At 44.5% G+C, this 27,489-nt stretch overlaps 1 protein-coding gene across 1 annotated transcript; it reads left to right on the plus strand.

The window, feature by feature from the left end:
- The first annotated feature begins 437 nt into the window (after positions 1-437).
- LOC116957645 (uncharacterized) lies at positions 438-25,401 on the plus strand. The gene is made up of 4 exons (XM_076056962.1): positions 438-1,790; positions 3,883-4,290; positions 21,163-21,312; positions 22,367-25,401. The coding sequence occupies exons 1-4, from the start codon at positions 1,730-1,732 to the stop codon at positions 22,486-22,488; spliced, it is 741 nt and encodes a 246-aa protein (XP_075913077.1). The 5' UTR covers positions 438-1,729; the 3' UTR covers positions 22,489-25,401.
- The last annotated feature ends 2,088 nt before the right edge of the window (positions 25,402-27,489 follow it).

The raw sequence follows: 27,489 nt of genomic DNA on the forward strand, positions 1-27,489 counted from the left end.
TCACAGATGTCCAGTAGGGATGAGTCAAAAAGTTACAACAAACAATACAAAAACAAGATAGGAGTGCAAATTATAGGAATGGTAAACAAATCACTAAACAAATTACAAATAAAACTGAACAATTTATTTTACCAGGTAAGGCCCATTGAGCTATGATGTTATTTTTCAGAAGCGACCTGGCCATCACAAAAGATATGTCACATGAAGTGGGTATATCATATGAAGGGTGGGTTGACGGGGGTGGGGGAGGCTAATGACTGGCTCAGATATTTGTTGGCACATGGCCGTGACCTCCACCTGGTGCACCTAGCCTGGCACAGTAGTCAACCCCATGGCGCCCGGGTCTCTCTCGTGGCCTCCTCCTCCTCGTGCACCCAGCCTGGCACAGCAGTCAACCCCATGGCACCTGGGTCTGTCCAGTGACCTCCTCCATCCCTCTTCTTCTTGTCGTACGGGGCTGATGTAGATTTAGAGAAACGACTACAATTTCACATTGAGGTGGCCAAGCCAGATAACTTCGCGTCAGCAGCAATGTATCGTGATGCCTCTATTAGTCTATGGGTCTTTGCGTCTCTATGGGTTTCTATAGGTCTCTATGAGGCTATGAATCTCTGGGTCTCTGAGCCTGGGTCTACACGAGTCTTGGGGTATGAGTCTCCACAAATCTCTGTAAGTCCCAGTGGGTCCTACGAGTCTCTGTGAGTCTCTATGGGTCTCTGTGCGTCTCTATGGGTCTGGGTTGGTATCTATGAGTCTCTTCTTATGTACGGCTGACGAAGATGCAGAGCAACGGCTACAATTTCACATTCAGCTTTAGCGGTGGACCGTGAGTGAGAGATGGCAGCAGCCTTCACGCGCGGCCCACTGTCGTCGCTCAGTGAAAATTCGCGACTACTACACTAAACACTACCGATCATCGATCTCCTGGCCTCTCCAAAGCCAGATAACAACACAAAGACAAAGATCCCCGGTATAGCCTTAACAGACTATTGGGGCAAGTACTGTTAGCGAGGAGCACATATGAAGGCCGGCGTAGTGGCACACGAGGGGGTGGGTGGCCAGCACCATGGTGGCGATGTTTACGTACCGCACCGGGTACTCTAAATGCGTGATGTTGGTTCTAAATGCGGAGGGGAAAAATCGGAGGACCTGGAGAAAAATCCACTCGGCCATGGAGAGAAAGAGAGACACGAACTCCAAATGTACAACAGGCGTCAGGTTCATCTTCTTTGGTTATTTCGGTAAAGTCACGTAGAATGAGAATAAAATAATAAATTGATAAAATAAAATAACACAATAATATTCTCACGACGTTTCGGCCACAACACAAGCGGCCTTCATCAGGTGAAGGGACGAGACTGTCTGGTAACGTCGTGAGAATTTTATTGTGTTATTTTATTTTATCAATTTATTATTGTATTCTCATTCTACGTGACTTTACCGAAAGAACCAAAGAAGATGAATCATTGCAGTCACGAAAACTTTAAATCGAAATTTAGGCGTCAGGTTCAAGATCGAACCCACGACCTCCTGCATACGAGGCGAGACAGATAACATCTTCTAGCCACCGGGGCACACCACGGGTACATAGCCACCACCGCCCGGCCACGTTACATTTTACGTCGCCACGCCTCCCGTGATTGTCTACGTCTCCGATTTCCCCACCGCCCGGGTTTAAAAGGGAGACGTGCAAGCGACCACTGATAGCAGACTGCCGAGGCAAGCGGAAATGGGGCCTCTGGCCGCGTGCATGGTGGTGCTGGGGCTGTGGGTGCGCGGGGCGCAGGGTGGTGAGTAGTTACCGCACGGCTCCCCTCCCCACTTGCACGGCACCGCACGGCTCGCGAGCCCGCACGGATTCAGGCGCGCGTGCGTCTCGCGACGGTTTAAATGCGACGATCTGATTAGCAGATGATTTTGTTTTTCACGGGAGTCAGATAACATACATAACGTGCATACAAAATGTACAAACATAAAAAAAACATACATAATACTGTATGCACATAAATACAACGAATTTGACCATTTGGGCATACAGCTTCATCCGCTCTACATTGGAGAAGCACCGCGCCTGGTAACAAAAAACACACTCTAATAATATATGCATTGTCCTTGAAACTGACCACAAGTATTGTGGTTAATGCACACATGATTCCTTGTTAAAAGGTTTCAGTTTTGTTGCCAGAAAAAAGGGGAAAAACCCTTTTATTATATTTTGGTACTGGCAACGGAGGTCTAATGATGACCCTGACACCTGTTCTATAGTTTGAGTTTGGTCACGTGGCTTTTTGTTTGGGTCCTTCGGTTTTTCCCTCCACATTTAGAAACGCGCGTGTAAAGTACAGCATTTGGCTACTACAAATTTCCACATGATGATAAGTCACTTCGTTGATCTCTCATTTGGGATGGCCAGGTCGCTTCTGAAAAAGAGCTATAAAGCTTCGTGGGCCTTTCCTGGTAAAATAAAAAAAATAATTTTAACTACCTCACCTGGTATACAGTTGCACTGAGAGTGAAATCCGCTATGTTATGTAATAATAAAATGCTAAGGTGAAATGTATCATGAGGTTCTATTTTAAATTTCCTACGATTTAAGGAAGTTTGCGATGAAATTATTGCATTAACGAAAACACGGTGGCTAGGAGATGTTGACTGCCTCGCCTGATGTGCAGGTGGTAGTGGGTTCGATCCGGGGCCTGACGCCTGCTGCTGCTGTATATTTAGAGTTTGCGTCTCTCTCCCTGTGGTTGTGTGGATTTTTTCTCCGGCGTTTACAGTATTTCGTTGCTGCTATAAATGTCCACACGATGATGATATCAGCCATTTAATTGAGCGAGGTTGCTTCTGAAAAAGAGTTATATATATATCAGTAGTGGGCCTTACCTTATAAAATATATTTTTTAATAGTTTTAGTTGAGAGTGGCACCCAGAGGTTTGCGAGCAATGGAAAACCGTGTCAGAGGAGAGGTCAACTGTAAAGGTGATGCTGAGGTGTTGTGGCATCCGTATCCCTGACCACAATGACCCCTTTACATTAATTATATTTGTTGCTTATGTATGTTGAACTTATTTCACTACGTACGTAGCCAACCGTGCGAATCAGAGGTACAGGGGAAGGACAACAAACTAAACACAAAAAAAACAGCTCTGTAAAAATGTGAGTTTAAAATCTGGATTATATAAAAGTGCATAGCTCCAGCAGCTTCCTAATATAGAATGTAAGGACGTTCCAGACGGCTACAGAAGCGCATGTAAAAGCACGGGATGTGGTAACCGTTCATGTTCAAACCAGATCTAAAACTAAACTAGATTGTTATTTTATCAGGTAAGGTCCACTGAGCAGTGCAGCTCTTTTTCAGCAGCGACTTGGCTATCACAAATGATAGCGCAATGAAGTGGCTTATAAATAATAACTCAACCACAATAGAATATCCATTTCAATGTATATGTATACATTAACGGGGGGTTAATGTATACTCGAGCGGCCCTCGAGCGGCCCCCTCTTCTCTCCTAATTGTCTCACAAGTGATGACATCACATTCATCTAATTCTATTTAAGATCGAAACAGGGGGAGGATTTCCCCACAATTCTTGCTATTGCCTGATGAGGCTGGTTATTGCAATTACTGGTGAAACGTGAGGGTACTCGAATTGTAAATGTTGTGGGTTTACTCTCCAACACACTGGTTGGTGCTGAGCTCGTAAAAAATCGGCACGTTTGTTTGTTTACGTGACAAACCTTACTGATTGGCCACGTCGGGTGGTGGCAGGTATAGCAATACATTTTACATTTACGCGATCTATTCCAAAAACGTATTACGAAGAATTGGCGTACGTGTTAAAGTGCTGACCTCGAATGCATTCCCCTGTTTCCACTTCCAGCTGTTGCTGCCCGCTTAGAGGCAGACGTGAGCTTCCAGTGCTCCAAATTCGGTAGCAGAGCATCAGTGTACACCAAGAGGGCCGTCATAGGCATAGAAGGCGGCACTGTAATGCTGCCCTGCGTCTTCTCGCTGACTAATCGGACGAGCCAGGTCTATGTGCAGTGGAGGGTGAGTCGCATGAGTACAATCATATTCACGAGCGAGACGAACTTCACTGAAGGGACTTTCACGGACCGGCTGGGGCTCGTGGGAGACCTTGGAAAGGGCCAGGCTAACATCAGCATCAGCGACCTGAGGCCTGTCGACAAAAACGTCTACCACTGTGACATCCTCGAGCGGCCAACAAAGCAAAGCAACAATTTGGTTCACTTTGATAATCACGGAACCTACTTGGACATCCAGGAAGGTAAGGCGACGTCATGGGCAGAAGTCTGTCCTCACACTCCGGCACTCCGCAAATTAATGATATTCCTGGACAATGTTGCGGACAATGGTCACAACTGTAAACGCGTTAATTTTGGTATGACAGTGCCAAAGTGATAGAGAGTATGTTAAAGAAAAAGAACAGTGTTCATGAAGATCGTTCTGTCAACAGAGCGCACAAACTTGGGTAAGCAGGTAGTCTCTGTCTTACGATTTGAGTTGCCATCGCCGTTGGCCACGAAGGAAGAAGCAGTGATCGGTTTGTCCAAATATGGGTAGAGAAAAAGAAAAACCTCGTATGATCCGTTATTCATCAAATGTACTTTAGGGACGAATGGAACAGGATTATATTTCTACAAGATGTTGCGAATATGGCATTGCAAATCAGCCAATACATTCCCGTCATGGCCATATGAAGTTACACTATCAATTCACCAGGTATTTGTATTAAACGAACTTCAAATTCATTTAGGCATCTGGTGACATCACAATATGGTATTTCTAAACAAATTAGGATGGTAATGTACGTATTTATTGTTGAACTTTTTTCACACCATATGTAGCCAACCCACACTAATCGGAGGTGCGCTGACACTGACAGTGGTCCAAAAGCACAAATAACCAAAAAACTGAAGAAAAAAACTGAACACATGAATCCATAACACGGTTTCTTTAAAAAAGAAAGCCTATATAGCAAATTATCCAAAATATTTTTTTTTGGGTTAGATCACGTAAATATAAATGCGTCATTAAATCCGCCACCATACGACACGGACAATTAGTAAGGTTTGTCACTTAAACAAAACGTGCCAATTAATTTCTAGTACAGCACATTGGTGTGTTCGCATGTTTTTATCACGTGACAAACCTTACAAATGTAGTTCCTTAGTTCAATTCCCGCTCATGGCCACCACCAGCAGTGATGATTATTTGAACGGGTCCTGGGCCTCCCCCCTATAGGTCGACTCAGCCTCAACCGAGTACCTGGTGCGATGTCTAAATATCGTCACTCGGGAGACAAAGGTGGTCTGGCGTGGCACTCGCCACCTCCGAGTGTGCTGTGCCGCCCTTAATCAGGCGCTCGCTAACAGCACTTGCTCCAATAGTCTGTGCCGGCTGTAGGGGGGATCTTTGTTTTTTGTGGAAGCATACCATCCATGGCAGTACAAATCACGAAATGATGAACGTGTTTGTGATTGAGTTGTCCTACTCCTAACACGTAGGCCTTCGCGTCCAATATTATTAATAATAAAGGTTTTTTACTTATATTGCGCGAGTATGAATGTGTCGTAGCCCTTCACCACCAGACACAGCCTGTAAGGTTTGTCACGTACACAAAACATGCTAATTAGTTACTACTTCAGCCCACCGGTGTGTTGGAGAGTAAATCCACAACCAGCATCATCGACCGATTCTGGCACATGGCACATCGCCCGATGATGCTGGATGTAATTACCAGAGAAACGTCATACTCATATTGCAAAGGTTGTGAATTTACACTCCAACACACCACTGGGCTAAAGTAGTAACTAATTGGTGCGTTTTGTTTACGTGACAAACCTTAGTGGCTGTGTCGGGTGGTGGAGGGTTACGACACATTCATACTTATGGGATTTTACCCAAAAACCTTTTTTATGAATCCACATATACCGTTGTCTAGTGATTAAATGCGCATTTTAGCCTGACAAGTTGAATTGGGATATTTTATTGGGATACCGCTCTCGTCTCTTCCTGTGTTCTGAAGAAGGGTCATTGCCTCAAACATCAGCTGTTATTTTAACAAGTAGGCTTTCGTGACCAATATTAACCAGTAGAGGTTTTTTGGGGGCTAGATCGCGTAAATATAAATACCTCGTTAAACCTGCTACCACTAGACTGTATGGGCTACCAAAGCTTTATAAAATCGGCATCCCATTACGACCCATAGTCAGTAAAATTGGCTCTGCCACATATAAATTAGCAAAATATATAACTAAACAAATACAGCCCTACATCGGTAGGACATCTTCATTCATAATAAATTTAGAACATCTTGTGAATGTGATTAAAGATATTAAACTTAATCCTGATATTCTAGTAAGTTTTGATGTGATTTCTCTATTCACTAAGGTCCCAGTGAACGAATCGCTTAAATTACTTGATACAGTAGTAAAGAATACAGGTTTACCAAAAGATATTCCGAAACTTGCTGACCATTGTTTAAATAACACTTAATTCTTATGGAGAGGGGATTTCATTAAACAAAAGGAAGGAGCAGCAATGGGCTCTCCTTTATCTCCTGCTATAGCAAATCTGTACATGGAAAACTTTGATATAAGAGCAATTGCCTCGAACACATTAAAACCATATTTTTGATTTAGATATGTGGATGACACTTTGGTTGTCTGGCCACATGGTAAAGATACACTTAATGCTTTTCTAAATCATCTCAATACACAAAACCTGGCCATCCAGTTCACCATGGAAATGGAGGTGAATAACACACTCACGTTCTTAGATATTTTGCTTTGACATGGCATAAATGGTAAAATAACACACAGCGTTTACAGAAAGCAAACGCACACTGATGCCTATCTGAATGCAGATTCGCATCATCATCCAGCTCAGAAATCCTCTCTTATCAAGACGCTCATACATCGGGCTAAAACAGTGTCAGATGGTGAAAGTCTAGTGAGAGAAATCAAACACGTTAAAGAAGCATTACGACAGAATGGCTACAATAATACTCAAATTAACAGAGCACTGAATGCCAAATCACGATCGCAAAGCAACACTGCTGAAAGCAATCAGATTGTTAAAACAATTAAAATTCCATATATCTCAGGAGTAACTGACAAATTAGCCCGTGTTTTGCAAAAGCAAAACATTACAGTAGGATTTGGTACAGTACACAAAATTCAAAAACTAGTATCTTGCACTAAAGACAAATTACCTAAATTATCAACAGGTGTATATCGGATTAATTGTTTATGTGGCAGATGCTATATTGGACAGACGGGACGTAACATCAGCATAAGACTAAAAGAACACCAAGGAAATATTAAATTATCTCAAACACAACTGTCGGCAGTGGCAGAACATGCTTGTCAACAAGGACACTCAATTGATTTTGATAACGTTGAAGTGTTGTGTAAAACTAATTATTACTGGCAAAGACTAATTAGAGAATCCATTGACATTGAGAGAAATAGAAATAACTTTAATCGCTCTGACAGCTACAGGCTTAGTGCGGCTTGGAAGCGTATGATTAAATAATGCATATTACAATTCCTTATAGGGGAAAAATTATTAACGGATTACTAACGTAGCATATAATCACAATAACACACATTACAACTAATTACTAATCATAACCATTGACTGATTACCAATCGATCATATAATTACAATACCCCCCCCTCTGCCTCATATCACTGCACCTGAATGAGTTAAATTACGACGTCATCCTGCTGCTCTATTTAAGACTTGGAGCAAGTGATGGCTTTACCATTTTGTCGAATTGCCCGATGATGCTGGATGTAATTACCAGCGAAACGTCGTACTCAAATTTTAAATGATGTTGAGTCACTCTTCAACACACCGGTAGGCTAAAGTAGTTAACTATTTTGATTTAAAGCTTTCGTGAATGCAGTAATTCATATTCTTAGTTTTTTCGGTAAAGTCACGTTGAAGAGAAACAACAAAATAATAAAATATATATAAAACAATAAAAAAAATCTCACGACGTTTCGACCATAACTCAAACGGTCATCTTCAGGTGTGTTGGTTTGCATAATTTTTTTTTTAAACGGCGCATTTATTTATTTCTTTATTTAAAAAACGTTAGCGTCACGCACAGCGATTTGGCAGTTTACCCAGGACTAGTCCATCTATATTTTGAAAAGAGGAGGGGGGAGACGAAATTTTTTATAATGTATGCTGTCTGAAAGCCAATGTAAGCGTGAACAATCAATTAAGAACTGAAATGGTTTATCAAATCTTTCCAATGATTGCTAAGATAGAATCCATCTTCTCGGTTGAAATTGTCTCTGTGCTTGTATATGTGGATAGCCTCATGAACGAATCTCTCATGGAAGCCAGATGGCTTACAAAGAACCTCTGTCTTGGAAAAGTCAATGGCATGTGAGCCTACTGAATTAGAACAATGATCTGCTACGGCCGAGGTGTTGGTCCTACCGTGTTTAAGGTCTGCTTTGTGTTCACGAATGCGGTCCGAGACATGGCGTTTGGTTTCTCCAATGTAACTACTACCACAGAGGCAACTTAGTTTGTAGACACCAGGGTATTGTATGTCGGGAATCACATCTTTTACAGATGGAACCAGATCACGGATTTTATGTAATGTGTTGAAACGGACCTGGATCTTGTGTTTATTCAAGATTTTGGAGATCTTTTTTGTGATCCCAGCAATGTAGGGTAAAGTGATGGTTTTGAAAGGCTCCTCAAGAGGGTTCTTCTTCATGGTTTGAGTGATAGCTTTGCGGATTGTATAGTCGGAGTAACCATTAGCCCTAAGAGCTTGGTGTACGTGCTTGAGTTCACTGCTTATGTGTTCCTGGTCGGATATGCATTGGGCTCTATGATACAGAGTCTTGATGAGAGAATTCTTCTGTGATGGATGGTGGTGGGAATCCGGTTTCAGATAAGCATCTGTATGGGTAGCTTTCCTGTAGACAGAGTGGCTCATTGAACCATCAGGTCTCTTTTTAATTAGGACATCCAAAAAAGGTATCTTGCCATCTATTTCGACTTCCATGGTAAATCTGATGGCTGGGTGTATGGAATTGATGTGGTCGAAGAATTGGTCTAGAGCAGGCCGGCCATGTGGCCAGATGACAAAAGTGTCATCCACGTACCTCTTCCATAAGGTTGGGCGCAGAGTGGCAGTCTGGATGGCGTCAGTCTCAAATTTCTCCATGAAAATGTTAGCTATAACTGGAGAAAGGGGGGAGCCCATTGGGGTGCCCTCAGTTTGTTTGTAGAAAGTTCCATTCCAAGTGAAGTATGTATTGGTTAAACAGTGTCTCACCAGGGGGGGTACCTCAGTGTTTAGTCCTTGATGAACCAAGTCTTCAATGATTGCAATGGTGTCAGGTACAGGAACCTTGGTGAATAAGGAAACTACATCAAAACTGACAAGCAGGTCGTCTGGGGACAGGGAAATACCCTTGATTGTCGATACCAGGTGAGTAGAATTTTGTACCGCAGAGGTGGTCTTTCCAGTGAAAGGACGCAGGATTTCAGACAAAAAACGAGCTAGTTTGTAGGTGGGGGAGCTGATAGTAGAGACTATGGGACGAAGAGGTGTATCAACTTTATGTATTTTTGGCAAGCCGTATAATCTTGGTGGCCTGGCAGCAGAAGGTTTCAACGAAAACTGTTTAAATTGATCAATTAATGCGGTTGAATCAGAAATTATTTTGTTGGTTTGTGTGACGAGGCTGTTGGTGGGATCTCTTTTTATTTTTGTATAACTACCATCGTCGAGTAATTCTTTAATTTTGTTGTTGTATTCTATTTTATCCATGATGACAGTAGCATTGCCTTTGTCAGCTGAGAGAACTACAATATCATTCCTCTTTTTTAATTTATATAATTCAAAACGCTCATCTTTGCTGAGGTTGCTAGCTGGCATCTTAACGTTTTTGAGGGTTGCAGCGATTTCAGATTTTGCTACGTCTGCAGCGATGTGACCCAGGCCCCTGAGAGCAACGTCTACTTGGGCAATTATATCATTAACTGGTATGTGTTTAGGTGTGACTGCAAAGTTTAGACCTTTAGCTAAAACGGATTTCAGACCATCGGAAATAGAACTGTTACTGCGATTAATTACGACTTTATTAACGTCTAAATTTTTGGTGTGTGGGTCCGGTCTTTTGTTGAAGAGGAGGTTAAATTTGGAAATCAGGTTTTCCTTACATTTGGTCGACATAGTAGCAGCTGAAGAGGCAGTCATATTGTCTACATGTTCCCAATCCGATGTGGACATTATTGCCGTCAATGATAAGTGTGATTTGTAGAGTGTCTTGTCTAACTGATCTAGTTCTGTGCGTATAAGTCTGATTTTTTCTGAGATAAGAGCTAAGCTAGTTTTGAAAAGAATTCGTTTCGCATTAGAAGAAGTTACAGCAGCAGAGGTCAGTGTAAATGCGATTGGTATTACCCCAGAGTCGCGGCATCTCTTCAGGAAGGTGAGAGACTCGATCAGCTGAGCTTTCTTATCCCGGAGTTTGTTGAAGGATCTTAAAGTTATGTGAAAACCCTCCCCGTAGAGGCGATTAAATTTTGATTTAAAGCTTTCGTGACTGCAGTAATTCATATTCTTAGTTTTTTCGGTAAAGTCACGTTGAAGAGAAACAACAAAATAATAAAATATATATAAAACAATAAAAAAATTCTCACGACGTTTCGACCATAACTCAAACGGTCATCTTCAGGTGTGTTAGATTTGCATAAATTTATTTTTAAACGGCGCATTTATTTATTTATAAAAAAAAACGTTAGCATCACGCGCAGCGATTTGGCAGTTTACCCAGGACTAGTCCATCTATATTTTGAAAAGAGGAGGGGGGAGACGAAATTTTTTATAATGTATGCTGTCTGAAAGCCAATGTAAGCGTGAACAATCAATTAAGAACTTAAATGGTTTATCAAATCTTTCCAATGATTGCTAAGATAGAATCCATCTTCTCGGTTGAAATTGTCTCTGTGCTTGTATATGTGGATAGCCTCATGAACGAATCTCTCATGGAAGCCAAGATGGCTTACAAAGAACCTCTGTCTTGGAAAAGTCAATGGAATGTGAGCCTACTGAATTAGAACAATGATCTGCTACGGCCGAGGTGTTGGTCCTACCGTTTTTAAGGTTTGCTTTGTGTTCACGAATGCGGTCCGAGACATGGCGTTTGGTTTCTCCAATGTAACTACTACCACAGAGGCAACTTAGTTTGTAGACACCAGGGTATTGTATGTCCGGAATCACATCTTTTACAGACGGAACCAGATCACGGATTTTATATAATGTGTTGAAACGGACCTGGATCTTGTGTTTATTCAAGATTTTGGAGATCTTTTTTGTGATCCCAGCAATGTAGGGTAAAGTGATGGTTTTGAAAGGCTCCTCAAGAGGGTTCTTCTTCATGGTTTGAGTGATAGCTTTGCGGATTGTATAGTCGGAGTAACCATTAGCCCTAAGAGCTTGGTGTACGTGCTTGAGTTCACTGCTTATGTGTTCCTGGTCGGATATGCATTGGGCTCTATGATACAGAGTCTTGATGAGAGAATTCTTCTGTGATGGATGGTGGTGGGAATCCGGTTTCAGATAAGCATCCGTATGGGTAGCTTTCCTGATGGTTCAATGAACCACTCTGTCTACAGGAAAGCTACCCATACGGATGCTTATCTGAAACCGGATTCCCACCACCATCCATCACAGAAGAATTCTCTCATCAAGACTCTGCATCATAGAGCCCAATGCATATCCGACCAGGAAAACATAAGCAGTGAACTCAAGCACGTACACCAAGCTCTTAGGGCTAATGGTTACTCCGACTATACAATCCGCAAAGCTATCACTCAAACCATGAAGAAGAACCCTCTTGAGGAGCCTTTCAAAACCATCACTTTACCCTACATTGCTGGGATCACAAAAAAGATCTCCAAAATCTTGAATAAACACAAGATCCAGGTCCGTTTCAACACATTACATAAAATCCGTGATCTGGTTCCGTCTGTAAAAGATGTGATTCCCGACATACAATACCCTGGTGTCTACAAACTAAGTTGCCTCTGTGGTAGTAGTTACATTGGAGAAACCAAACGCCATGTCTCGGACCGCATTCGTGAACACAAAGCAGACCTTAAACACGGTAGGACCAACACCTCGGCCGTAGCAGATCATTGTTCTAATTCAGTAGGCTCACATTCCATTGACTTTTCCAAGACAGAGGTTCTTTGTAAGCCATCTGGCTTCCATGAGAGATTCGTTCATGAGGCTATCCACATATACAAGCACAGAGACAATTTCAACCGAGAAGATGGATTCTATCTTAGCAATCATTGGAAAGATTTGATAAACCATTTCAGTTCTTAATTGATTGTTCACACTTACATTGGCTTTCAGACAGCATACATTATAAAAAAATTCGTCTCCCCCCTCCTCTTTACAAAATATAGATGGACTAGTCCTGGGTAAACTGCCAAATCGCTGCGCGTGACGCTAACGTTTTTTTATAAATAAATAAATGCGCAGTTTAAAAATAAATTTATGCAAACCAACACACCTGAAGATGACCGTTTGAGTTATGGTCGAAACGTCGTGAGAATTTTTTATTGTTTTATATATATTTTATTATTTTGTTGTTTCTCTTCAACGTGACTTTACCGAAAAAACTAAGAATATGAATTACTGCAGTCACGAAAGCTTTAAATCAAAATTTAATCGCCTCTACGGGGAGGGTTTTCACATAACTTTAAGATCCTTCAACAAACTCCGGGATAAGAAAGCTCAGCTGATCGAGTCTCTCACCTTCCTGAAGAGATGCCGTGACTCTGGGGTAATACCAATCGCATTTACACTGACCTCTGCTGCTGTAACTTCTTCTAATGCGAAACGAATTCTTTTCAAAACTAGCTTAGCTCTTATCTCAGAAAAAATCAGACTTATACGCACAGAACTAGATCAGTTAGACAAGACACTCTACAAATCACACTTATCATTGACGGCAATAATGTCCACATCGGATTGGGAACATGTAGACAATATGACTGCCTCTTCAGCTGCTACTATGTCGACCAAATGTAAGGAAAACCTGATTTCCAAATTTAACCTCCTCTTCAACAAAAGACCGGACCCACACACCAAAAATTTAGACGTTAATAAAGTCGTAATTAATCGCAGTAACAGTTCTATTTCCGATGGTCTGAAATCCGTTTTAGCTAAAGGTCTAAACTTTGCAGTCACACCTAAACACATACCAGTTAATGATATAATTGCCCAAGTAGACGTTGCTCTCAGGGGCCTGGGTCACATCGCTGCAGACGTAGCAAAATCTGAAATCGCTGCAACCCTCAAAAACGTTAAGATGCCAGCTAGCAACCTCAGCAAAGATGAGCGTTTTGAATTATATAAATTAAAAAAGAGGAATGATATTGTAGTTCTCTCAGCTGACAAAGGCAATGCTACTGTCATCATGGATAAAATAGAATACAACAACAAAATTAAAGAATTACTCGACGATGGTAGTTATACAAAAATAAAAAGAGATCCCACCAACAGCCTCGTCACACAAACCAACAAAATAATTTCTGATTCAACCGCATTAATTGATCAATTTAAACAGTTTTCGTTGAAACCTTCTGCTGCCAGGCCACCAAGATTATACGGCTTGCCAAAAATACATAAAGTTGATACACCTCTTCGTCCCATAGTCTCTACTATCAGCTCCCCCACCTACAAACTAGCTCGTTTTTTGTCTGAAATCCTGCGTCCTTTCACTGGAAAGACCACCTCTGCGGTACAAAATTCTACTCACCTGGTATCGACAATCAAGGGTATTTCCCTGTCCCCAGACGACCTGCTTGTCAGTTTTGATGTAGTTTCCTTATTCACCAAGGTTCCTGTACCTGACACCATTGCAATCATTGAAGACTTGGTTCATCAAGGACTAAACACTGAGGTACCCCCCCTGGTGAGACACTGTTTAACCAATACATACTTCACTTGGAATGGAACTTTCTACAAACAAACTGAGGGCACCCCAATGGGCTCCCCCCTTTCTCCGGTTATAGCTAACATTTTCATGGAGAAATTTGAGACTGACGCCATCCAGACTGCCACTCTGCGCCCAACCTTATGGAAGAGGTACGTGGATGACACTTTTGTCATCTGGCCACATGGCCGGCCTGCTCTAGACCAATTCTTCGACCACATCAATTCCATACACCCAGCCATCAGATTTACCATGGAAGTCGAAATAGATGGCAAGATACCTTTTTTGGATGTCCTAATTAAAAAGAGACCTGATGGTTCAATGAGCCACTCTGTCTACAGGAAAGCTACCCATACGGATGCTTATCTGAAACCGGATTCCCACCACCATCCATCACAGAAGAATTCTCTCATCAAGACTCTGTATCATAGAGCCCAATGCATATCCGACCAGGAACACATAAGCAGTGAACTCAAGCACGTACACCAAGCTCTTAGGGCTAATGGTTACTCCGACTATACAATCCGCAAAGCTATCACTCAAACCATGAAGAAGAACCCTCTTGAGGAGCCTTTCAAAACCATCACTTTACCCTACATTGCTGGGATCACAAAAAAAATCTCCAAAATCTTGAATAAACACAAGATCCAGGTCCGTTTCAACACATTACATAAAATCCGTGATCTGGTTCCGTCTGTAACAGATGTGATTCCGGACATACAATACCCTGGTGTCTACAAACTAAGTTGCCTCTGTGGTAGTAGTTACATTGGAGAAACCAAACGCCATGTCTCGGACCGCATTCGTGAACACAAAGCAGACCTTAAACACGGTAGGACCAACACCTCGGCCGTAGCAGATCATTGTTCTAATTCAGTAGGCTCACATGCCATTGACTTTTCCAAGACAGAGGTTCTTTGTAAGCCATCTGGCTTCCATGAGAGATTCGTTCATGAGGCTATCCACATATACAAGCACAGAGACAATTTCAACCGAGAAGATGGATTCTATCTTAGCAATCATTGGAAAGATTTAATAAACCATTTCAGTTCTTAATTGATTGTTCACGCTTACATTGGCTTTCAGACAGCATACATTATAAAAAATTTCGTCTCCCCCCTCCTCTTTTCAAAATATAGATGGACTAGTCCTGGGTAAACTGCCAAATCGCTGCGCGTGACGCTAACGTTTTTTTTTTTATAAATAAATAAATGCGCCGTTTAAAAAAAATTTATGCAAACCAACACACCTGAAGATGACCGTTTGAGTTATGGTTGAAACGTCGTGAGAATTTTTTATTGTTTTATATATATTTTATTATTTTGTTGTTTCTCTTCAACGTGACTTTACCGAAAAAACTAAGAATATATAGTTAACTATTTGTCCTTTGTAAACGTGACACATTTTTTACTGTTTGGCCGTGTCGGGTGGTGGAGGGTTACGATTAAAGAACTAAGTTGGTCTATGACCACATCTGCGGCTCTAAAGCCATGCTGCTGCTGCCTGCTGCCTACTCCCTGCTGCTACATATTTGATTCTGTGCTTTGATTACCTTAAAGTCAGCAGAGACATTTTATCTCTTTGTAAAGGAGAGCCGACACAAGGTTGCAGGGGGTTCGTTTTTATTGCTTCCCCCAGCCCACTCTCGTTGCAAGCCTTCTCGATCCACTTACCGCCAATTCTTCCCTTTTCCCACCAGTTCTCTCTCTTATATCTCCTAGCCTGCTCCTCTCCCTTCCACTGTCAACTGTCCCACTCCCCCTCCTCCCCCCCCCCCCGGGAAAAAAAGTCCTCGGTTCTGCCTACCCCATCGACCATTGAAGTCTCCCCATGAGCTCCCACCCCCCTCCCCCACTTACAGTGACGACAGGCCTTAACCCCCCTGCAACCATTCAATTTAATATAACACAACAACAACATCAATTGAACAGTCTGCCCGGGTCTCCAGCCAGAGCCCCGTAACAGCCCGGACATCCACAGGCCGCAGATGACCGCAGCGGCTCCCTCCTCCGGAGGCCCTCTCGTCGCGGTCTCCGGTTCAGTGGTGCCGGTGTCACCTTGTCCGGTGCTGCCATCTTGCCATCTCTCCAGCCCCTGCGACCCCCAGTCATGCTGCCTCTCCGTCATGCCTCGCATGGGGGGGCTGTAGGTGAAGAGGGAACACAGGGCACCGAACCCCCTGCATGTTGGCGAGTGGTGGCCGGCGGCCTTGGCCTGGGTAAGGGTGATGATGATGGCGGTGACAATTGCGATGATGATGATGATGGCGGTGATGGAGGTGGAGAGATGTATGGCTTAAGGCGGGTGGGATGCACAAACCATCGTCGCTTACCAAGTTGGACTTGGACGCACTGAGGTCGGAGTGCTTTAACGAACCTTGACCGGCCCTTTCCAGGGTCGGCGCAGTTTCTGTGAGAGGCCGACTGGCACCTGAGGACAGTGTAGCCATGCCTGGTCCCCGACTTTAAAGGGCTTGGCTGTCAATGTCCTCTCCTGTATCCGTACAATGCTCCCTTGGCTGGTGGCCGATGCGGCCTCGGGCTGCTTGGCAGGCTTCCCTCAAAATAAATGAGGGAGGTCTTTAGTGCCTTTGCCCATGCGTCGGCTCTCGCAGGAATGTTCGTCAGCTGCACCTCAATAGGCGTACATAAGGAATGACGGCGAGAACCCCATCGCTGCGTGCGGGGCCACCCTGTACGCTGCTAAGACCGACGCGATGTGAGGTTCCAGTGGGAGTGGTTTTCGTCCACCACTTGGGATAACATGGCCGCTATGGTGCATTTAAGCCGCTCCACCATCCCATCAGTCTGGGGATGATATGGAGATGTTCGGACCTTTTTAGTGCCCAGGATGAAGCAGACGTCCTTTAGTAGCTGCGAGGGAAAATTTCTGCCTTGATCTGTGAGCAACCGCTCTGGTGCCCCCTTATCAAGAACATAGCCCCCCACAAAGGCACCGGCAATGGTATGTGCCGTTTGGTCCGGGAGGGCCCACGCCATCGGCCATCTCATGCAGTACTCGACCCCAACCAACAGGTATTTATTTCCCCGTGACGTGACCAGCAGTGGTCTCAGGATGTCCAACGCGACCAATTCGTTGACCCTGGTCACCGTGATGGGCTGCAGGGGCGCCCGGGTTACCCGGGGTGGTGGCTTCCGCCGCGCGTATTCGACACAGGTAGCAACCCAACGAAGTGGACGACCGTCAAGAGCTCCCTACGTGTGACGCAGTAGTGCTGCTCCGCTGATGACATCATGCGACTGCCATAGGCAATAACCACCTCCCGACCCTGCTGTATTTGTGACAAGACGCTGCCGATGCCCACATCGCTGGCGTCCATGTCCAGGATAAAGGGGAGGCCAAAATCCGGAGAGGCCAATGGTGGTGCATCTATCAGACGTGAGCGCAGCTGCTGGAATGCCTCCTCCTCCAAAAGTCCCCAATAAAACCTCTGGTTCTTCACTGTCAACACGTGCAAGGGCTTCGTAATGGTTGCAAAGTTGGGTATGAACTGGCGGTAGTAAGACACAAAGCCCACAAACCTGCATACCTCTGGAACCGTCATGGGAACAGTCCAGGCCCTCATGTAGGCCGTCTTTTCCGGGTCTGTAGCCACTCCAACCCAAGTAGCGTACCGACGACCACATAAGGTGGCACTTTGATGGCTTGAGCTTCAAGTTCGCGGTCATGAACCACAGGAATACCTGACGCAATCAGCCAATGTGTTCATCAAATGATCGGCGGAAGACAATGACGTTGTTCAGGTAGATTAGGCACGTATCCCATTGGACGTCTGCGAAGGCCAACTCTATTAAGCATTGGAACATCACCGGTGCAGTCTGGAGGCCCATAGGCAGGCAGTAGAACTCGAATAGGCCCTCTGGTGTCCGGAATGCTGTTTTAGGCCGGGAGTCAACGTCCAGTGGGACCTGCCAGAAACCGGACAATAAATCCAGTGTACTGAAAAATGATGCTCCTGCCAGTGCATCAAGTGAGTCGTCGATACGTGGTAGGGGATATGCGCCGGCAAGCGTGACGGAATTTAGGCAGTGGAAGTCCACGCAGTATCTCAGTGACCCATCTGACTTCTTGACTAGGACCACCGGTGCCCCCCAGGGACTCGAGGATGGGGAAATTATGTCCGCCCGCAGCATCTCCTGTATCGCTTGTTGAATGTGCCCTTTTTCTATTGGGCTCATTCTAAATGTGTTTTGGCGCAGGGGTGTGGCATCTCCCGTGTTGCTGTTGTGCTGCAACAGATGTGTGTGTCCTAGGTCGAACGGTCCCCGGCTGAACACGTCGGAGAACTCCTGCAGTAATGAGTGCAGCTGGTGGTTCTGGGCAGGCGGCAAATCTGGCTCAGCCCCTGCCAGCTGGTTCATCCACGAGTCGTCCCCTCTGTCCTCGGACTGGCTGATGCTTCTCACAAGCTCTGGCCCCGTTCCGGGGGCTCCTACTGAAAAAGGAGTAACGTGGGCCCGAACTGTTCCCGCCTGCACCGTCGCTGCTCTGTTCGAGGTGTTCAGCACTTGAATGAACATATGCTGGTTCCCCTGGACAATAGTTTCAGCCCCAACCAGTGTGTGGCGATCCGTGGCGACTGGCGCCGGAGACACCAGGATGGGTGAGTCTGGCCGGGCTGTCACGAGAGAGGACCGATATCACAGCGGAATCAGCATCTGGGCTGCCAGGGGAATGGAGACAGACTCGCTGACCAGAGCCTGCACGTAGGGTACCCCCCGGCCGGCCCCCTCCACCTTTATGAAATGGAGATGCGTTTCCTGGACTTCCACCCACCCATTGGCCAGATCGATTTTCATAGGCATTTGCCTCAGAAAGTCTGTCCCCAACAAGCAGGGCACAGGCACCGTTGCGGAGACAAGGATGGGTCCTGCTACCGAAAGCTGCCCAATCTGTATTGGGGCTTCAACCTGGCCCAGGAATTCCATACTCCCTCCATTTGCTGTGATGAACATAGTCTTGATGGGGACTAAAGGCCGTTTTTTTTAATCTGGCAGCATCTGACCAGGCGGCAGCTCACTATCCTGCGGTGTATGGCGAGGTGACGGGGGATGGATTTGAACGGGCTGAAGATGGGGTTCCCTCCTTTGGGGTGTGTCGCACCAGGTGGAGTTGGCTGTCTCCGGCTCCGTGCAACACCCCCTCGCCACGTGCCCCTCTCAACTGCAATGGTGGCAGACCCACCGAGCGTTTCATCAGGGTGGCTCAGCGCGGTGTTGTAGAGGTGGCTGCCAGCGGCGCGGCGCCGCGTAGACCTCCAGCAGCGATGGCTCTGGCTCAGACGTTGGAGGTCCGTTCCCAGCTGCCACGTAGGCAGCCTGTGGCGATGGTGCAGGTTCGGCGATTGGCGTCGCTGGCCCCAGTATTACCATGGTAACAACCCGGGTGTTCCTCCCCGCCGCGCCAGCCACCTGGCCCACGGGTAGTGCCCGGCCCATGACCTGTTCATGGGCTTGTAGGATCCGGGCGGCCCACAGCGAGGTATGTTCCTCCGGCATCACCACTGGCATTACAATGCTGGCGCAGCAAGGATAGGTGGTGAGGTGCTCAACCACGAGATTCTCGAGCGCCTCGTCAGCGAGGCGAGGGAAAGCCCTCCTCGCCAACATGAACAGTGTACCCCTGTAGGCTAAAGGGGACTCTCTAGACCCCCGCTGGCAGTCCTGGAACCGTCTAAATGCGCCCTCAGCTGGGCAGTAGATCTCCCCCAAAGTCTCGTAGGCCACCTGTTGTGTGGTCTTGCTATGCGCGGGAAGGGAGGTGTAAGAGGTGAACGCATCGTCGTCCAGAACGGATTGCAACGGACGTAGCGCCTCTTCATCTGACCAGATGTAAAGGAGAGCCGACACAAGGTTTCAGGACGTTCGTCTTTTATTGCTTCCCCCAGTCCACACGCGTCCCAGCCTTCTCGATCCGGTTACCGCCAATTCTCCCCTTTTTCCGCCCATTCTCTCTCTTATATCACCTTGCCTGCTCCTCCCCCTTCCACTGTCACCGTCCCACTCCCCCTCCTTTTGATGGGAATCCTTCCCCTGACATCCCTTACATCTTTATGCCCTGGGCCCCTTCTTCTCTCTCGTACCAGACACAGGAGGGTTTGGGGCTGCTTTGGGTAGCTGTAGAGGTTGTGGAAGGTTTTTGGGGCGTGTGTGATAGATTATAGTTGACCTAAATTGGAATTGGCTAAACCTACCACATGACACATGAAACTTTACAAACGAGTGCAATCTAAATCCACTGATTACTTCAACAACTCGACCCAATATTGAACTAAAAAAACTAAAATATTTTTTTTATTTTACCTGGTAAGTCCCCACTGAGCTGTGTAGCTCTTTTTCAGAAGCGACCTGGCCACACGTTATGATAGCTCAACTAAGTGATCCTAAAAGGATAATGTGTGATGAAAGCAAAAGTACCTGAGGATACGCAGCATGTACCGGGGTGGTAACGTTCACTCTAAACATCGCTCTGTGTGCCCTCTGCTCAAACAAGCAGTGACGGTGGCTCGGAGCCAAGTTATGTCAACTCCACATTCCTACAGTGGAGGTTATTGTCCGTAAATGACCACTGATGAATTCCTATGAAGTGGTTCTACTTTTATTGACTGCTATAGGTTGAACTGACATGCAACCGTAATACAGTCTGTTCTCATATAACACGTAGTTTTCATAACGTGAATTGGATATATAATGCGCTGAATGTATTAGGAAACTTTTTTTTATAACGCGGATGTGAATTGGATATAACGCAATTGGGTGAATGAACTACGTCACAGCGACTAGGAATAAGTGGTTGTAACGGCTGCCTCGGCGTAGCAGCATCATCACAAGGCATTGGGATGCTGCTGGATGCTTCAAGATGCTACCCACCATGTGCATCGGTCTTTGTTCGGCCTGTGTTTACGTATTTTGCATGTTATCGCAGACTGTGTTTTACCCACTATATTATTTATTATAACGCGATTTTTCCATAACGCGGTGTTCTTTATGAACACAAATACTTACGTTTTATAGGAGAACCAAACCATACGAACTTACCACCGGCCATGACTCGAAGTGCACTGACCACCGTGCTACCTGACCTTCCTGTTGCAGGGGTTAATCGTGATTTGCATATCTCGACAGGCCTCCATTCTGCCACGACCTCCATCTGCCCTTGCACCCACGAGTGGGCCCTTAGAAGTCTCGCTGCAACATCCGTTTGCTTTGTTTTGATCTCGATGGTCTCTGTGGCTGCTTTCGGACACATGAAGTGGAGACAAAACCACACCACAGGTAAAGAAAGGTGTTTTTGCTAGTAAGAGTGGCTGTCGCCTGATGAAGCTAGCTGTTGTTGTAATCGCCAGAGAAGCGTCACCGTGCTCGAATTGTAAATGCTGTGGGGTTACTCTCCAACACAACTTGTGAGTGTTGAAGTAGGAATGCGTCTTTTGGCGTCTTCTGTTCTAACACCGTTTGAGACTTGGCTCGAAAGAAAGCTGTCTCTGGTGTGGACCAATCAGTTTCAAAGACAATGCATATATTATCAGAGTATGTTTTTGTTTGCATTCTAACCACAAGTATTGTGGTTAATGCACACATGATTCCTTGCAAAAGGTTTCAGTTTGGTGTTTTAACATCTTAACACCTGTTTTGTTGCCTATTCTCATGTATGCTAGTAGTGAGGACTTGTGTGAGTCTATGGGTCTCTGTGTGAGCCTATGGGCCTTTCTGTGAGTCACTGGTTCTGTGTGTCAGTCTGATGGCCTATATATTTGGAGTTTGCATGTTCTCTTTGTGGTCGCGTGAATTTTTATCCAGGTCTTCTGGTTTTTCCCTTCCACATTTATAATCAACGTCAAGACGCGTTCAGAGTATTTGTCTGCTACAATACATTTCCACATGATGGTGATAAGCCAACTTGATTGAGCAATATTTCCCTGGGTATATTTTAATAATGCGATGTAATCTATGGTTTTATTCTCCCAGCTTCAAGGAAATCGGCTGCTAAGGTGAGATCCCTGTGGAGAACATTTTATAAATTAAACTACTTTTTATTTTATCAGGTAAGTCCCACTGAGCTGATATATCTCTTTTTTTCAGAAACAACTTGGTCACAAATGATAGTGCAAAAAAGTGGCGTATCATCATGTGGAAATGTATTGCACGCAAATACTCTGAACGCGTAGTGATGTTGATTCTAGATATGGTAGGGGAAAAACCGGAGGACCCGGATAAAAATCCACACGACCACGGGGTGAGAGAGAGAGAGAGAGCAACGCAAACTCCAAATATGAAGCATGCGACAATAACAACAATGCGTGTTTACTTTTTCCACATCTCCTTCCAGCCAAAGCGACGCCTGAAGTTACGTACGAAATCGTGGACATGCATCACGATTCCCTGGTCGACACGGAATACTGCACACCCAGCACAGCTTGGCGTGGACGAGGAGCTATACACGACTATTAAACCGGTCGCAGTTTAGGGAGGTGGAGCCCTGAGCTTTGCAAGCACGCAAGCAGCTTAACCGAGACCCAAATGGCGATCTGGAGCAGTGCTTTTTTTCTTGTTACACTAGTCCCTTGGTTTGTTTGCATGTTCACCACAAGTAGTTCATGTAGATGCCTAGCAAAAAAATATCTATTTGCTTTTTGAATATCTTAACACAACTGCCGTTTTGTTATTTACAGAAACGGTAAAAAAAAGATTATTACTTTTCATACTCTGGTTTGACTTTAAAAATGTCCCATGCTATGTTTTTTTTTATCCGTTCCACAAAAACTACCGCTAACCGAAATAACTGTCAATGGAATATAGGAATTGCACGTTTGAAAATCGTTAATGTCACCAAGTTGACCTGAATAATGTCCTGCCTCGTTTTGAGGCTGATTTACTTTCGTACTCTGAGCCATTGCAATCGCTATAAATTAACTTATACACTTAAAAAATAAGTAAAAAAATCACTGAGGTCTGCATTAGAGAGCTGTTTCCAACGCTCAAACCGAAAATGGATAATGTCACTCATTGGCTGATGGCGTGGCTCAGCCCCCACTAATGAGCGCTCCGAATGGCCAAATTTAGAACCACCACGTGCACATATAACGGAAACATGTTACCGTTCGTCAACATTTGTAACGTTCAGTCGAAACCATGGGGGTCCTTTGGGAGGTGAAAGGTAAACCGAAAAGACCGTTAACCGATGTCACTGCTAACCGAGGGACTACTGTTTTTATATTAAAAAACATTATTATTTAGCAGTAGTTGAGGTTTTTTTTTAAATTTGGGTTAGTTCACGTGAATATAATAGCCAATTAAAGCCAGATTTTTTTCACGAAAACAAAATGTGCGGAATTAGTTACTTGTTCAGAAGTCACCGGTATGTGTGTGTCTGTTGAGGAGTAAAACCCACAACATTTTACAAATGAACGACACGTTTATAATTTACGCAATCTAGCCCCCCCCAAAAACAACCTATATTATGGATAATATTGGTCGCAAAGCCTTACTACTATTACACGTTAAACATTACTCATCAGCATTGTAATCAAATTCTGCTTTCTTGCATGGTCAATTACGAGGGTGCAATGCACGTGAGCTCACCAACACGAAGAATACCCTACCTCGTCTCGCACTCCTCACTTTGCTCATGCGCAGCATGCGCGCGTGAGATACATTATCGTGAAAATTTATTTTATCCACAGTCTGCTTTTTTTTCTATTAAGCATATCTGCGGAAAGTCACCGGGAAAACAGATATAGCATGGGGAATTTCTGGATTTCGCACGATTTTTTGCGTCATTTTTTACGCTCAACATGATTTCATGTATTCGTTTAATAAGAAATGAGAGTTATAATACTAAACCAATGATAGCAGGGCGAAATGTATGAACATTTCTTCAGACTGCCCCAGATATCCTTCAGGCTCAGTGCAAAATTATCTCCACGTCTTCTACGTCACGGCGAGATAGCAAGGTTATTTAATGACCTTTTTGGCAAATGTTTGTCCCCATCAAGAGCAGACCCTCATCGGGATTAAGGCCTCCCACAGCCTGAAGACACCAACACGATCTCCTCTAAACCTTCAACATCATAGCTAGGAAGATTATTTTGATTCACTGGAAGAACCACGAACCACCCACCCGGAAACAATGGCACATTTTGGTGTGGAGCATTCGAGTCATAAGCTCAAGGGAAAGAAGGGCGGGATTCGAGGCCAGATGGGTCTCCACCACTTATACAAAATCTGAAATTAGCTAAACAGGATGGAGTGTCGGGAGACAGGGAATGAGGATGAAGGGGCATAACCACTGCAGATTGCAATGGAGGGGTGGAGAGAAAAAAAATGCTCGTTCAGGTCACCTCTTGTATTTTATTTATGTCAGGCATGTTTTGATTATATCTCTCGCCCTGTCATCCCTTCCCCTGTTAAAAAAAAACAACTACCTGGACTCTTTTTGGTGGTACCTCCCCCACCCCATGCTTTGGGGCAGCGAGCTCATTCCCCATCTTTCTTATGCCCTGCTTTTCATAACCAGTGTGGCTTATGTTTACTGTGTTACGTGTGCGTCACAATGTGTTGTGTCATGCCCGTAAATTGCTCCAATATATATAAAATATACAAAAAAATTGAGTTACGAAAAATAAGAATAGGTTTCTACCCTTTCTGGCTATAAAAGAGGTCCATAAGAGTTTTTTTCGGATCGCGTAAATATAAATGTGCTATTAAACCGGCCACCACCTGACACAGCCAAATAGTAAGGTTTGTCACGTGAACAAAATATGCCAATTTGTTTTGTTTACGTAACAAAAACCTGTTATGGATAATATTGGTATAATGTCTACGTGTAAAATAAAACAGGTGTTAAGATATTTTTGGTTCTTTCGGTAAAGTCACGTAGTAGGGACATAATAAAATAATACAAAAACAATAAAATTCTCACGACGTTTTTTATTGTTTTATTTGTATTATTCTATTATTTCCCTTCTACGTGACTTTACCGAAAGAACCAAGAATATGAATCCCTGCAGTCACGAAAGCTTTACATCGAGGTGTTAAGATGTTCAAACACCACACTGATGTTTGAACTCGTGAGACAAGGCCATCAAGAAGTATTTCTTTAGTGTAGGCCAATCAGTTTCAAACACAATGCATATATTATCACAACATTTGTATTTGTTTAGCTACAAATACGTGTGGTTAATGCAGACTTGATTACTTGCAAAAGGTATATATTTGGTGTATGTACATCTTAACATAGCTTCTGTGTTATTGCCAGACAGGGTAAAGCCTATTCTTATTTTACATACTTTGCTACTGGCAAAAAAATGTCCCATTGAAATATAGTTGCATCTGTAATGCTTTAATTAAATAAAGTTTTTATATGATTATGCACTCTTTATTGTAACGACTCTTTAATATTAGAAATGTCTACTCGACTAAACCATTTTTTTTCTACCAGGGAAGGCCCACTTAGCTATATAGATTTTTTTTTTTACAGAAGCAACCTGGCCATCACAAATTATAGGTCTACGAAGTGGCCTATCATTATTTGGAAATTGATAGCAACTGTCAAATACTCGAAATGCATATCATTGATACTAAATGTGGAGGGAAAAACTAGAGGACACGTAGAACAAAAAACACGTGATCGAGGGAATGAGTGAGACATGCAAGCTCCAAATATACAGGTGTTTAGGTAACGATCGAGCCCATGACCTCCTATATACCAGGCAAGGTAGTTCAGATCTTCTAGCCACCGTGATACTATACAACATGCGTTGTATAGTATCACGGTGGCCGTCAAGCAGAGATGACTTTCCGGGATTTTTTAGGTTGGGTCTCGTGGGGACATTTATTGATTGAAAAAGGTTAAGTTCATCTGCAAAATTTCTGACCACGGTTTAGCCAATTCCAATTCAGATCACCCACTAAAACTATTTCATCTTAGGGAGGCCCCCAAGAAGCTCTCTCAGTGCAGACGCAGCTTCAACATCATTACCACTAGGCGGTCTATAGCAGCACGCTACCAATATCTGTTGATTATTGGGGAGAGTTATTCTGAGAGCCAGACCTTCAACGAAACATTTTCTTAACAAGGAGTGAGCTGGTAAACATATTACGAACATAGATGGAAATTCCACCTCCTTTAGACCCTCACTCAAGGCGAAAAAGGTTGTAGTTGTCAATCGTAATCTGCAAGTCATTTACAGCAGGAGTGAGAAATGTTTGTGCAAGGCAAAAAAATGTCCAGGTCCAGATTTGCCATTTCTAGTTTTAGTTGACTTAATTTAATCACAAGCCCTCTGATGTTGATGTGTAGAACATCAACACATTTTCTGCCAGAGAAATCTACAGAATGATGAGTTCTTTACATTTGGGCCAGGATGAAGCTCAATACTTCCCACAAATAAGAAAAGTATAATTAAGTTTGCACAGGTATTTTCTGTGAAAGGCTGAAGAGCTACAAACCTTGGACGAATTGCAGCAGCTCGCAGATGGCGACATTTTTAAGAGCACAATGAAGTTTGGAAGGAGTGCTGGTGAAGTAATGGGACAGAGATAGGGTTTAATAGGATACAATGATGGAGTGTAGAAGTGTCTATAAGCTGTTTCATTAGCAGGTGCAGTGGCAAATTCAGCAACAAGTAATGACGCGAAATAACGAGGGTTGCCGGTGGTAGAGTTGAGTGTGGCACTAGATATGGCCGGGAAGGACAGCAGTAGGATACACAGCAGGAGAACTGCCATCTTTAACATATCAAGGGTAAACACAGTTTAACACACAAGCGATAAAAAATACTTCTTGCCGCACTCGTCACACATGCATGGCTTCTCGCCCGTGTGCTTGACTTTTTGGAGATGAGCACCGCCCTCAATGTGTCATCGGAGCAAGAGATCACTCTTGATCATAGCATTGGAGTTGAAGCGGAAGATGGTGGCGCGCTCACTGATGGCCTTTAGCTTCTCGCTGCACTCGGGCGGCAGCTTAAGGGTTTCCAGGTCGTTGAGCGAGCGCTGGAAGGCGGCTCCGTGCTTGCCGATCAGGTCGTTGCATGTGCTCATATCCTCGAGCTTGGAGGACAGTGAGCGGAGCGTGGTCTGCAGTTCCGTCTTGTCGGCCTGTGTCTGATTTCTCGTCGTCCGAGTCATAAGCTTGCAGCACGCTTGCAGAGCCAGCCCTCCTACACCACCGTCACCTCGGCCATGGCGTCGTAGTCCTTCTGCCGTGGCTCTCTCGGTCTGCTCAAGCACTCCGCCACAGACTCTCCGTGCACCTCACATGAGTATGAGCGACGCGTCACTCATCACCACCACGACCACGGCAGTCGGCAGGGCTCTGGGTGCTGCTCCCTGTGACTCCAGGAGACAAAGGCGGCTGGGCCTGGTGCTACCCACATACCTCCTCTTGTACCATGCCGGCCCCCATTTATGCTGCTCGGGAACAGCACTTGCCCCAAAAGCACGTTAAGG

This window comes from Petromyzon marinus, chromosome 79 (assembly GCF_048934315.1).
Source record: "Petromyzon marinus isolate PM22_M1 ecotype Great Lakes invasive population chromosome 79, UKy_Petmar_22M1.pri1.0, whole genome shotgun sequence".
Classification (NCBI taxonomy): domain Eukaryota; kingdom Metazoa; phylum Chordata; class Hyperoartia; order Petromyzontiformes; family Petromyzontidae; genus Petromyzon; species Petromyzon marinus.

What these genes read in the sequence shown, in the direction of transcription:
- LOC116957645 (XM_076056962.1), top strand. Translation starts at nt 1,730, where the DNA reads ATGGGGCCTCTGGCCGCGTGCATGGTGGTGCTGGGGCTGTGGGTGCGC. An exon ending in GGTGCGCGGGGCGCAGGGTG is followed by an intron (nt 1,791 to 3,882) that starts GTGAGTAGTTAC and finishes TTCCACTTCCAG; the next exon opens with CTGTTGCTGCCCGCTTAGAG. An exon ending in GAGACAAAACCACACCACAG is followed by an intron (nt 21,313 to 22,366) that starts GTAAAGAAAGGT and finishes ATCTCCTTCCAG; the next exon opens with CCAAAGCGACGCCTGAAGTT.